Below are 13,473 nucleotides of genomic sequence, written 5' to 3'. Positions count from 1 at the left end.
CGCAGCAATACCTCAGGAGTGGCTTGCTCCCCGATACGAGAGCCGATAGAGCTCGGGGAGGTATGGGCCACTAGGTTCTCACCAGCATGCATCCCCCTACAGGTGGCAGGTAGAGTGGGCGATGCTCCACCTGGGACCTTCTTCACCGTACAGGAGGGGGGGCGTCTTACTCTTGACAGAGAGTAGCAGGATGAGGGGATAGCTGTCCTTTCATGGAAGAGGATCCGGGTGATTGGCCTTCAGGGGAAGACATGGCGGCTGGACCCTTTTGTCTTTTGGCAGGAGCTCAAGGAGTGGCGCCTCTGGATCTAGGAGGGCACGCTACTTGATGAGCTGGAGTGGGATTCGAGAGAGTGGCTATGGTCGGCCACTGCGGTCACCACGAAGCCACCGAGGTTCCCGAAGTACACCGCCAGGATTGGCAGACATGTACTGATGCAGGAGGATATGGATTGGGCACCATCACGTAGCAAGCATTGGGCGGAGCATAGCATCACGCAGCCTTTCCGGCTAACTTTTTGGCACCACCTATGGGATAGCTAGAGGCCAAGGAGGTTATCATATTTTCTATGGCTGGTGGCACATGGAGGCGTGGGAAGCTGGCTTGCCCAAATGAAGAAGGAGGGAGATTGTAAGAGCTGCACACAGCAGCCTTTGGAAACCCCAAAGCATTGCCTTTGGGCATGTGAGACGGCACAGCTCGTGTGGAGAGGAGCATGCCACATCCTTCACCGTATAGCATCCAGCCTTGGATGCATCTCATGGGGAGCTTTCTACTGGCAGGCGATCAGCCAAGGCCATCATCTTCTGTATGAGGCCACGATGCAAGACACGATATTCATTATTGAGGCAAGGTCGTGCGCAGTGGTCGGTTTAGAGGCTCTACCCATCCGCCAAGTAGTACTGGAGCCCACAACAGACCACTCTGAGGTATCAGAGATCATAGGGAGTCTTACTAGTTGGCATATCTGGAAGGCGCGGTGTCAGGAGGCTTTCGACGGAGAGAGACTTTCAGTACAAGAGACCTTAGTAGAGCTCTGGACCTCCATGATCCACTCCCTCCACGGCTGATGGGATCAAGTGCAAGGCAAATCCAAGGCTCGTTAGGAGCTCCGATGTCATTTCATGCGCACTTGGGGCGGCCAGGACCTATTTTTCGTGATGCAAGCAGGCAACCCTTGATGGCGATACACCCCCCCTCCATCGCTTCTTGCCCCCATCCCCCCCAGACCGCCTTGAGAGGCTTGTATACATGATGCACTTGTGACTTTCATCAGCTCCAGCCACTCTGTTGAGCATGAGCACTCCATTGTAATCAGTTTTTTTGAGTAATATAATTAGCCACATTTTACTTGCAAAAAAAAAAAACCCTAAAGTGTTGCAAGTGTGTTCACAATGAAAGACCATCTTGATTTTTAGGGCATGTTCAAACCTGGCAACCTTAGAGGAAATGGTACTAATGTCCTAGACCATAATAACATCAATCTTTTAATTGGTCAAATCCAATTTGACCAAAGAATATTGCAATCTTCCAAAGGCCATTAATGAAGCAAGTAGCAATTAGAGTCAATGCTTGCAACCACCATTAAAACCATGGCTGGAATTTGGAAGCATAATATCATCCACCCCAACTTGTCTTGCTCCACTTTGATCAAACTTTCCAAAATATGAATCAGTGGTTTCTTTGTCCAATCAATCTTTCAATTGGTCAAATCCAATTTGACCAAAGAATATTACAATCCTTCTAAAGGCCATTAATGAAGCAAGTAGCAATTAGAGGCAATGCTTGCAACAACCATTATAATCATGACTAGAATTCAGAAGCATAATATCATCCACCCCAATTTGTCTTGCTCCACTTTGATCAAGCTTTCCAACACATGCATCAGTGTTTTCTTTGTCCAATAATGCTACAAATTGCCCACTTGAAACAAGCATAGCTATTAAGTTGTGTATTTTGATATTAAGACCACCCAAATGGTGGCTTTCTTCTGCAAGTTATTCAGAAAATCCAGAGTGGCTTGATCCACCACTCCTAAAACATTCACCTCATAGTGACATGGGGTGGGTTTCGGGACAGAGACGGAAGAAAGGATGGGAACAGGGATCCCATGTCACTATACTAACCTCATATGCATATCAAACAGTCAGATATGAGTATCCAAATCTTTAGAATACTCCTAAGAGAACTTGAACCAACTGGATTTGAAAAGTTAAGGAAAGAGAACTGGCTAAACAACACCAAATCTGGATATTTGTATAAGGTGGGAATATTCAGAAGACAATCAGACCAGATACACGAGTAAACAAAGTACCACTGGGTACATCATCAGGCTGCTGCTCATCATAACTCTGTTGCTTCTCATCATAGGACAGCTGCACATCAGCATCCTGCAGCTCCTCCTTTAGCAAGGGTGGACAATCAATAAGGGAAAAGGGAGAAGGAACACGGTTTATACAAATATCATCAAGCTCAGGATCTGGGATTGGAAATACAGTTCCCTCAAAATATGTCCACTCTGCCCACTACATAGCTTATCTGTAGTGTGATCAAGTAACCCACTGCCACAGCAGTGAGATTAGACATCAGACTTTTTCACCTGACCAGTTCATCATGGTCATTAACTGTCAACAGCTATTGTCTCCAACAAGAATGTGGATTATCAATTAAAAACATACTACAGCTTTAATCATTAAATATCATGAAGCATCAGATCAAACAGACTATAAACAGAAACACGAATGAAAATGATTGTCAACACATTGCAACAATAGAACAGATGCAACGAGAGGTATCTTAATTCATCATTCATCTAGCATTCATTGCTCATGATTGATTACATCTCCCATTACAAAGCCCAAATGCCAACATATAAAATTGCTGTGAAGATACAAAAAGACACATATCCTTTTGGATCTCCAATTAGATCAACAAAGGTGTTTCCAGCACATGAGAACAACAGACTTGCACGCAAGAGGCAGCAACTGGAAAAGATCAGCAGGCTTAACAATGGCTGAGACTGACTGAGTTGATGGCTCACTATTGCTTCCTCAAGCTCCAAACCTATGGAAATGTCTAAGTGAAAGGAGAAACTGTTTCCAAGGTTGGAGAGTATTAAATAGGCATCTAATCTCATTTTCCATTCTGGTGTGACACTCATCATGCTATTGAAACATGCATATGCCAAGTGTCAGGTTAAACTTGAATCACTTAAAAATATTTTTGATAGGTTATTTCAAGTTCTAATGACACATAATTTCTGCTTTTATACATGTCTCTACCACACACATTGTAGAAAGATCATCCTAAGACCCTGCCAAGCTAATACTTCTGATTTCTATATTGGCAAGTGTGTGGATTTGTGCTGCCTGCCCCTAAGAAAAGAAAAGTGCTTCCTGCAAAACCAAGAGAGAGAATAGAATAACGAATTTCCTTATTACACGCCCATCATAAAACAACTAAAACCATGAGTGTATGGCACACAATGATCATAAGTGTAATCAAAAATGCATTCCCACTGTGATTCATTTGATATTGATGGTGATGCCCTCTAGTGCTTCCCAAAGCTTTTCTCAAGCTGGTCATTACTGGATTTTCAAATGTTAAGCATTCTTCAAATGTTATTCTAGCTGCACTTTCGTCTGACAGTTAATAGTGGTGTTCTCCCTGATACTTGCCAAAGTTGTTCTCAAGCTGTTCATGAATGGATTTTCAAATGTTAAGCTCATCAAAGCAAGGCTAAGCATTCCTCAAATGTTATTCTAGCTGGATCAAGTTGAGCATGACTGGATCAAGCTAAGCTGCAGCTGATATAGCTGTGTTTTTAGCCACCAACCAAAATGGTGAACAAACACAATTGTGTTTACATTTGTTGAGGCTAGCTGGATTTTTCACTCGGTGGTGGCTACAGAAGTTTTTCTGAAGTTGGCCAACAAACTGAAAAACATCAAACCAACCTTGCTCTCTCACTATCTCAAAGCTCACGAACGAAGGCAAGAATAAGAAACTCGAGCAAGAATAATTGTCTATAATGGTAACATATCAATGAGAGTGCATGAGTGGTGTATATATGTATGATGGATAGATGACACACATGGTCAGCCGATGTGCAGATAATAGAGCACCCAGGCAGCAGACACTCTATGAACACACCCTCTCAATTCAATGCTTTTTTGGAAGGCATGATACCCTATTGCTGTGTTTTATGGATGGGTCTTTATGCATGTACTCTTGTTTTTCTTTTTCTATTTTTTAGGGCAAGGCAGAGTGTCAGGGATAGTCTCTAATGCTTAACCTCTCCTGTCTCCCAACACCACTAGCTTCTTGGATTGCTTGCTCTTCATCCATATAAGCCAATCATCTAAAGTCATCTTCCTTTACTACTATAATAGTTGTCGTCCTATGTTTATTTTCTCCATAGCCTTGTGGATCTTGCAACATAAGATTCTGTAAGTACCCCTATGAATAACAGTTAACATCTTGCTTTTGCCATCCTATGTTTATTTTCTCCGTAGCCTTGTGGATCTTGCAACATAAGATTCTGCAAGTACCCCTATGAATAACAGTTAACATCTTGCTTTTGTCATCCTATGTTTATTTTCTCCATAGCCTTGTGGATCTTGCAACATAAGATTCTGTAAGTACCCCTATGAATAACAGTTAACATCTTGCTTTTGCCTCTTCAAGTTTCCTCAATGGTAGGTGCAATGATGTCTTGCAGTAAATGTGCTCAATAATAAAACTATATGATTGGAAATCTGATTATCGCAAAAACAGGCAGCAACATCAGATTTGCATATAGAAATTAGAATCAAATTTTCATATAAAAATAAGAGTCAGATCTGCATATAGAAATTAGACACCTAGAAGGTGTTTTACTGTCTTATTCTCCACTTGTAGCATAATTACCAGTGATGACTTCAAGTCTACACAAAATAGAAACAATTTGTCAACTAGTTACCTTGCCACACTGTAGTACATCCAAACAACATGAACAGGCCATAGTCCCAAGAGCACAGCCGAGTTTCCAATGCAAAGAATAGCAACGCTGAATGGCAAAACAATCAATCCTAGAATAACAAACACACACTTGTTAGAATTTTTGTCATGCATGACTGGACTATTCTAAATTCCATATGTAAAGAGCTCAAGTATGCTCAAAACAAATCCACATCAACCTTCTAGCAATATATTTTCTAAGATCCATGTGAGCTCCATGAAAACCCTTCTTTGAAATCAAATCATTACATTTCACAATACATTGGTTCGAGAGATACTATGATCCTAGCTTATTCCTACCCTTGATAGAGTTAGAATAGTAGAAATGTACTCTTAGAGGTTCATCTAGTATTCTAAGCTCTACATGCAAAGTACCAATGTGAATACTTTCGAGAAAACTAGGTAATACATGATCCCAATTTGTTGTTTCCACATTGTTTTAAAATGTATTTTCCCCCTCACAACCCATGGCCTACAACTCATTGTATCCTCCTCCTTGATGGGAAAAGACTTAGGTTCATAGAGGTGTCCTTTTAAACAAAACGTGAATGGAGAGATTGCATTTGGAGTTAAAGACACTTTTATGGTTACATTAAAGTGCCTTGAGTTCTAAAATCATGTACCATTCTATGGTAAATAAACTGAGGCCATCTACAGTAGCACTTTGAAGTGATTGCTGCTAAGACTGCTATCTTCTCATGAAACGACTACAAGTAAGCTCGCAAGCCTATCATGCCTCATCTAGCTGTTTCACGATCTGTGAAGGGTAAATTTCATGCAGCACCAACTGCAACACAACTGCTAGTCTGGTCAAAAAACTGCATATCGACATCTACGAGCCGGCTCGATCCACACATGAAAACAGACTGACACCAACAAGAAAAAGCACAGTTGTGTTGGCCACAGCAATGCAAAACCTGCAGCAACACAATTAGGCTAGTAGACTTCCAGTGAATAGGACATATCGTTGTGAAAAGCTAGCATGCAAGTCAATGTCCATGGTCAACATCCAAACGTCTATGTAGGCAGTGCAATATGCAGCAAATTAATGAAGGAGACAATGCACAGAAACTGAAGCACAATACAGGAAAGTGCACAAAAACAAAATTCTACTACAGAAATCAAGTGTACAATGGTTAGATGCTCTCTTTCTCCACACCATGCATCCACAAGAACAAGTGCATGAAAATGGCCACATCCCTTCCTTAAACAAGTAACAGGTGGATGACCCATGAGAAGTAGGTCAGCCAACAATCAAATAGTGACAAAAAGTATTGACTGAAGAATGCAATGTTTGTACCTAGTCATTCTCTCAATGCAATCCAAGATCCTTTAATCTCTATCCTAGTATGGTCCATGCTAATGCTCAGTTTAGCTCAGGGAAGACTAAGAAAGTGGGTGCATCCAGAGTCGCTAAACTGCAGTGGTGGCAATCCATTGATCTAGAGACTATAATCTATGAAGAACAAATTGTGCAATACTAGTCAATACTAGTTGAGGATGTCAAAATTGGTCAACCCTCTTTAGTAAGATAGGCATTTGTTTGTTTAGGAAAGTAAGCTACACTCCTCTCACTTGCACACGTGCCACACACATGCACACGTAAACACACACACACACACACACACACACACACACACACACACACACACACACACACACGCACACGTGTGTGCATGCACACATACCATGGGCCCGCCCAAGTCGAGACCACTAGCTTGACATCTAGGGGTGCCTACCATGCCCTATTGCCACCAATAATCTTCCCCAAACCGCACCCCACCCCCCCAAAAAAAAAAAAAAGAAATCAAGTGCCTACCCTAGTGGTAACTTGTAAGCCACTTGTTTTATCAACCCACTGACCCAAGTTAAATCTCTCTTTTTTTTATTCCTATGCTAAATGACCATGTGGATGTACAAATTGAACTCAAGACCATTTGATCACCATGCATTCAACTTTCTTACTAGGGTGTGGGATCTCAAGGCAATGGACTAATAAAGTATTAGACTTTTCACGCTTCCATTCGATATTGTTTGGAATCGCCATACAATAGAATGCTTCTTTGAATAATGATCAATTCAACTCTCTCTCTCTCTTTGGGAGGAAGAAGGCAAGGAGCTAATTGCAAGAAAGGGAGGAATGGTGGCTATGGAACACCAACTAAGAATGGCGCCTTTGACACTATGGCTATGGTTGTGAAAGGAAGGAAACAATGGAAAGATTTGATAGGTGGATTAGTGGAATGGAAAGAGAGAATGCCAAAAGAAGCAATAGTTCTCAAAGAAACACACAAAAAAAGCTTTTCTTTATCTCAAAACAAGGTGATATCCCGGTGGAAGAGCGACCCTTCCAAACCCCACCAAAACTCTACCAGAGACACGGATGCAATACACTCGCACCCATGAGTATCAAAAGATGCTCTAAGGTCGGAGAAATACTGAAGACAACATGCAAGGCAGGTATGGATGACATGAGGTCTATCATAAGAGCTGAGATGAAAGAAATGTCTTCATCAATACACAATAAAGCACTACAAAAGATAAAAGCACACATGAGCACATGCATTAGTGAGTGGAAAAATTGGAAATAAAGGTCAAAAAAAGGCAGGATTACAAGCTGAAGTGACAAGTAACGGTGAAACTAGACAATCTTGGAAAAATGAAATGTAAACTTTGAGAAAGTACACCAGTACATGAATAGCAAACAAAGAAAAGGAAATTGCTGAATTGGAATCTCAGCTACATGCATGCAAGAAAGACATAACAATATGAGGAAAGCTTAATACATAGAAGCCATCGCCAATTACACCAAAATTGAAAAAGGAGATGGAATGCCTTAGGAAGGACATGTATACATGGGCAGAAGGACATGTATACATGGGCAGACACAAATGAAGGAGCAAGAAAGAAGATGGAAACAATGGAAAATATCATTAAAGGAAAAGCTCAACGGATGGAGATTGAGAAAAAAAAACGGAGGGGGGCATGCAAACAAAGTAGAAGATATGAACGCCACCATAGAAGAAGATGCAAGACAAAAAATTCAAGCACTCCATATTCATATAGGATGGACTGAAAAAGGCATCCAACAAGAAGATGCAACAGTCTTGAGTGAAAAAATAAGGGCAAAAGAGAGACCCATTCTAGATGCACGGGGAGTGGGAGACCCAATGGATACGAGAGGGCATATCCTCATGCTAATGTTTGAAACATGGATAAGAAAAAAGCCTTCCTCACAAGACGAGGGGCCCTCAAGGGCAAAAAAATATACCTTGATGAGGATTTGGCACCTGCTCTGTTAGAACATATAAAAGCCAACATACCTAGGATATTAAAAGCACATAAGGTGGGAAAGTACAGAGTGTACAAAGATGGTAGGGAGATAATTGCAGAACACTAGTCACAATGATGATGCATGGCCTATGAGACACTTAGGATGTCAGTGTGGAATTGCAATGGAGCACTGCGTTTGCATGTGGGTTACTTTGAGGACAATTTTCGAAAAATGGACTCCGCCATGTATACAAAAGAACATCAATGCAAAGGGAGCCAATTGCCAAATGTTCAAAAGTACACATGGGAAAGTACATTCCACTCACAAGCTCAAAAGCCTAGTAGCACTAGGAGCTTCAAGGGGATAGCCATACTTTTTCAAGAGTGTCAGAGATGTCGTGCAAGTGACACACAAAGATGAAGATGCATAATACATGTGGGTCAAAATACACACAGGGAGACCACATGACATCTTCATCCCTATATACTCCTTTCCCCAAACAAACTTGAGCTATACTTCACAAGATGGTTCACCATTTGATGCATTATGAGGATATCATGAGATATGCCAACTTGGGAGATTTACTATTGGTAGGAGATTTTAATGCACAGATTGGGATCAGACAAAAACTTTTACATATAGGAGGATGTCATGTTCAAAGACATCAAATGCAAATAAGGTGGATTTATATAAGACGACCCAAGACAGAAGTGAGCACCTATGGGAATACACTTGCTAGCTCTAGGAGTACTTCAATTGAGCAAATCCTTAAAGAATGCACAAGAGATTTAACAGAGGCCTTACATACTTTAACTATACATGCATTTTCACACACCTTGCACCCATGCAAACCCCCACACACTACGGCCCTCCCAAAATGATTGGTATGATGATGAGTGTAGGAACACCCGTACATACCTAAAGAGAAAGATTGCTCTAGGCACTCATACACATTGCCAAGTAAAAACAATCTTCAAATGCCCTCTGCTGAAGAAGCAAGACTACGTAGCAAAAACTAAGACAGAGATATACTACCTATTTTTGGGACAAAATAGCAAAAGAGCATGGAAAATGTATGAGACACAACCCCCTACATAGATTGCAAATGCTTGGCACCATTATGGGCGAGAATTGTATGATGTATCAACATTATGGAGATAATTGCATGATGTACTAGGACAAACACCCATACTAGCTTTGATAGCACCATAGGAGCAAAACGAGGATGCCCGCTTTCACCCACACTATTTGGACTATACATAGACGAGGTATTCGACTACATTAATAGAAGAGATGGAGCTCGAGCTAGCCTTGATGGAGTGTTAATACCGTTACTATTATATATTGATGATATTCTACTCATTTTAGACTCATCAAAGGACTTGCAATGTCATTTAGATACACTACATACCTTTTGCAAAGATAGAGATCATACTAAATCTTGAAAAAATCAAAGTCATGGTATTCAACACTTCAATAACATGGGTGACCCGCTCTATGTGTTAGTTCACATTTGAGGGAGATGAAACCAGTCTTCCTTCTTGGAAAAGGTGGTAATTCCTTGATTAAGCACTTAATTACAGCAATCACCAAATGAATATAACATGAAATGCGCAAATTACCTTAGTCATCTTGGACATTGGACATCCTGTTGGCCCCAAAACTAGCGCCCCTTTCGGTATTTCTTTAACTTGATTGCTAATGGAATGAGTACAAGGCAAGATTCACAATCTCCTTTCCTATTCCAAAAGCCCCTTGTTGTAGCAACAATCAAAAATCAATTTGGGCCAATTGCCCCTTGATTTTTTACCCAAGACTTGCACAAATGGAACCACCAACTTGCCAAATTTTGGCACATGTCCCAAGATGGCTGTCAAACCCTAATTTCCGCATAAATTTAGGGTTTACAACAGAATCCTCCTGGTATCCACCAAATATGACTGAGATATGTTCCAAATGGCTAAGAAATGTTGAGATCTTTTGAGAAATTACTGGAGAAGGTAAAAGAAAGCCAAGATGAGAGAGAAATCTAATTTTCTTCACGAGAAAACCCTAAAATCTGTCTATTGCCTACTCAAGCCTGCATTTAATGCAATCTCTTACTTCCAGGCACCTCCAAAATACTATCACCTAATCAGCGATGTTGTTGCCAGCCCTTGGAAGGTGTATCCCTACTGTCACTTGCCTGCTGAGGCCCCTAGATGACTTTCTACAGCAAATTGTTATTCTCTGATCAGAAAATGAACCAGCAACTCCCTCTCTCTCTCTCTCTCTCTCTCTCTCTCTCTCTCCCCCCCAAGCTGTAAACTAACTGAATGGTTGAGACTCAATCCCCCAAAAACGTTTCCTCACTTTGCATGGGCATTTTTGCCAAGTGGCAACCTTCTAAAATCATTTTTCAATATTATCCAACCACCTAATTAATTTTTAGAATTAAATAATCTTGAAAATTAATTACAACCCTTCTAACCGTGCCCATCCATAATTAAATTGGCTAGGACACTTGCAACCTAGAGTAGTCTCCAATCTATATTGATCCTTAAATTGGTATTATTTAATTAATTAATACTAGTCCCTAGTGTCACACAGACACTTATTGGCCAAATAACTATCCTAGGGTCAAAACTAACACCAACAAACCCCCAAAGCCCAGCTAGCATAACTTATCACAACTTTTGCCTTTGACACCCACTACATCCTCGAGGTCCTTGGCTTGTTATCATGAAATAACTGCCATGTGCATCACATGTACTAAACAACCTTGCACATTTGAATCAAATGTTATCAACAAGATTAGAGCATCTCAAAATTTTATGCCCTTGTGATAAACCCCCCGCTTGAAATCGCTACAATTATTCTCGATTGCATTACATTGTGCCAAAAGAAAAGCAGATTGCACTGGAATTCCCATAAGGCATCACAATCACAACATTGCGCATTGTTGTCCAACCATGCTACATGTCCCAAACCTGTTGAAATTTTCCAGCCACCATATACATAACATAAAAATAAAAATCAGTCCACAATTGTTGCTAGAAACTCATTGGATGCATCCATGTAAACGCCCTGAACAACGTAGTATGCTTAACAATTATGATATCCGTTTGTTTTCGAGATTTAATATAAAAGAGAATGAACACTTAAAGCTGAAAATGAAAATTACTCACAAAATTACAGCCATAAAAATGTAAAAGTAATGGAGACAAGATTGAGGGTTGAAGATGGGCAAATCCCCCCCCCGAAGGAATGTATTTCTGCTCAACCCAAGTCCCTTAGGGAAGAGCTCAGTTACAATCAACTTGAGAGTGAGGAGAAGTAATTCTCACTCTCACAAGATCATGCAAAGATGTACAAACACACATGCATTATCTGTTATGCAATGATAAGAACTGATTTCTTTACAGTATGAGAGAAGAAAGAGGGGAAATCAGCCTTTCTCCATTGTTGATCAGCAGTACATGGATAGGGCTTGCTTCTTGTTGCTAAAATGGAAGAAAGAGCTCGAGAAGGAGGTGCTGTAATGAATTTACAGACTTGCTGTCCTGTAAAACAGCAGTGATAGAAGAGGAAATATGGAGGAATTTGATAATGAAGAAGTGGAGGATGATGATGGGGATGGATGGGGCCAATTTCTAGCTATCTGTGGGTGCTGTACATGAGTTTACAGCAAAGAAAAATGATGCTGAATGAAGAAAAACGAGCTCTTATTTATAGGAGAGGGAAGAGCTAGTACAAAAGGGAAAAGAGGAGTAGCACAAGACAAGTGTCCAGCCACATATCATGAGATGTGACAAGTGGTGGGACACTTGGAAACTTGTGTAACAAGTGTCTTAACACTTGTCTCTTCTCTATGGCCTTCCTTTTTGGACTGAATACTGTCAAGAATAGAAACAACCAAATTTAGTAAGCACAGTCAGAGTACAGAATTTACTATTTTTAGAATGACATCCCTATTTTTTAGGACTAGCATTTTTAGGCTAATTCGAGGCTCCTAAAATTTAGGGTCCTCCTAAAATTTAGGGACCCCCCAATATGGGTGTCATATGAAAGCTTTTTCCGTGTACATCACAAAAACGGTATCAGAATCTTCATGTGACTTTCCTATGCAAAGAAATGTGCAATTCAAGCTTTCAGTCCACACATACACATTGTACAAGCATTTCATGATCATGCCATCTTGTTGATTGTAACTGTTTGTTCTGGGGGATCTAGCCCACACTTCAAGGCATCAATCCTTTCTGTCTGCGAGTCTAACCCTGATATGCGTGAGTTCTAGTCACAGGCGCCCAATCAGGCCATATAGGTGGAAGTGTGAACTATCTTTTCTCTAACCCACCGCGTGGGTCCACCATAAGCTGTGACAACTCCTTTATATCTAATTAGTGCAAAGGAAACAAATTTTTAATAAATCATTATATAGACAAATTAGTGAAAAAGGATACAAATTCTGTTTCTATAGAGTTGTGACAGCCCTCTGGCTTTTATTCAGCTGTCCTCAGCTGAAAAGCTTCTTGATATGGCTGAAGAATGTCTGGGTAATCGTTCATGAATCTGTTGTGGGTAGATTCTTGAATTTTAGTAAGAATTTTCGTGTCACAAGGCCACTTCTCGTGGTTCTATCCTTGTGAAACAAAATCTGTTCAGGTTCCAAGAGTTGCTCTGTTTCTTCAACTTCTGGGGGATCTTCAGTAATGGGTTCCTTTGGTTTTGGTCCTATGTAAGATTTTAGCAAACTTACATGAAAAGCATTGTGTATTTTCCAATGAGCAGGAAGCTCAAGTCGATAAGAAACTTCATTTATTTTCTCAATCGCTTTGAAGGGTCCAAAGTATCTACTAGAGAGCTTTGGAAAAGATGAATTTTGACCGGAACCTTATTTAAGGAATCACTTTACCCTGTACTATTTCATTTGGAGCTTTCCTTGTGGATGAGTGCACTGTATTGTTGTAAGCAAACTCCAACAATGGAGAATATTTCTCCCATTGTGACTTATGTTCACTAACATAAGCTTTCAACATATCCAAAAGAGCGAGATTCATCACCTCTGTTTGGCCGTCAATTTGAGGATGAAAAGCTGAGGAGAACTTTAAAGTGGTTTCCAAATTCTCAAATAAAGCACGCCAAAAGTTACTTGTGAATTTGGAGTCTCTATCTGAAATGATCTCTGAAGGCATACCATGTAATCTGAAGATATATTGAA

At 40.6% G+C, this 13,473-nt stretch overlaps 1 protein-coding gene across 1 annotated transcript in view; it reads right to left on the bottom strand.

Annotated features, from left to right (window-relative positions):
• Positions 1 to 13,473, bottom strand: part of LOC148029767 (putative membrane protein At3g27390) — an 87,092-nt gene that overhangs the window by 64,258 nt on the left and 9,361 nt on the right. The window contains exon 2 of the mRNA XM_087686091.1: positions 4,962 to 5,070. Coding sequence (XP_087542217.1) covers positions 4,962 to 5,070 — 109 coding nt within the window. The remainder of the gene's footprint in view (positions 1 to 4,961; positions 5,071 to 13,473) is intronic.

This window comes from Lygodium microphyllum, chromosome 10 (genome assembly GCF_053477565.2).
Source record: "Lygodium microphyllum isolate KBCC chromosome 10, Lygodium_microphyllum_v1.1.10, whole genome shotgun sequence".
Lineage (NCBI taxonomy): Eukaryota > Viridiplantae > Streptophyta > Polypodiopsida > Schizaeales > Lygodiaceae > Lygodium > Lygodium microphyllum.
The sequence above is the reverse complement of the archived record's forward strand: the minus strand, read 5'-3'. Positions and strand labels throughout refer to the sequence as shown.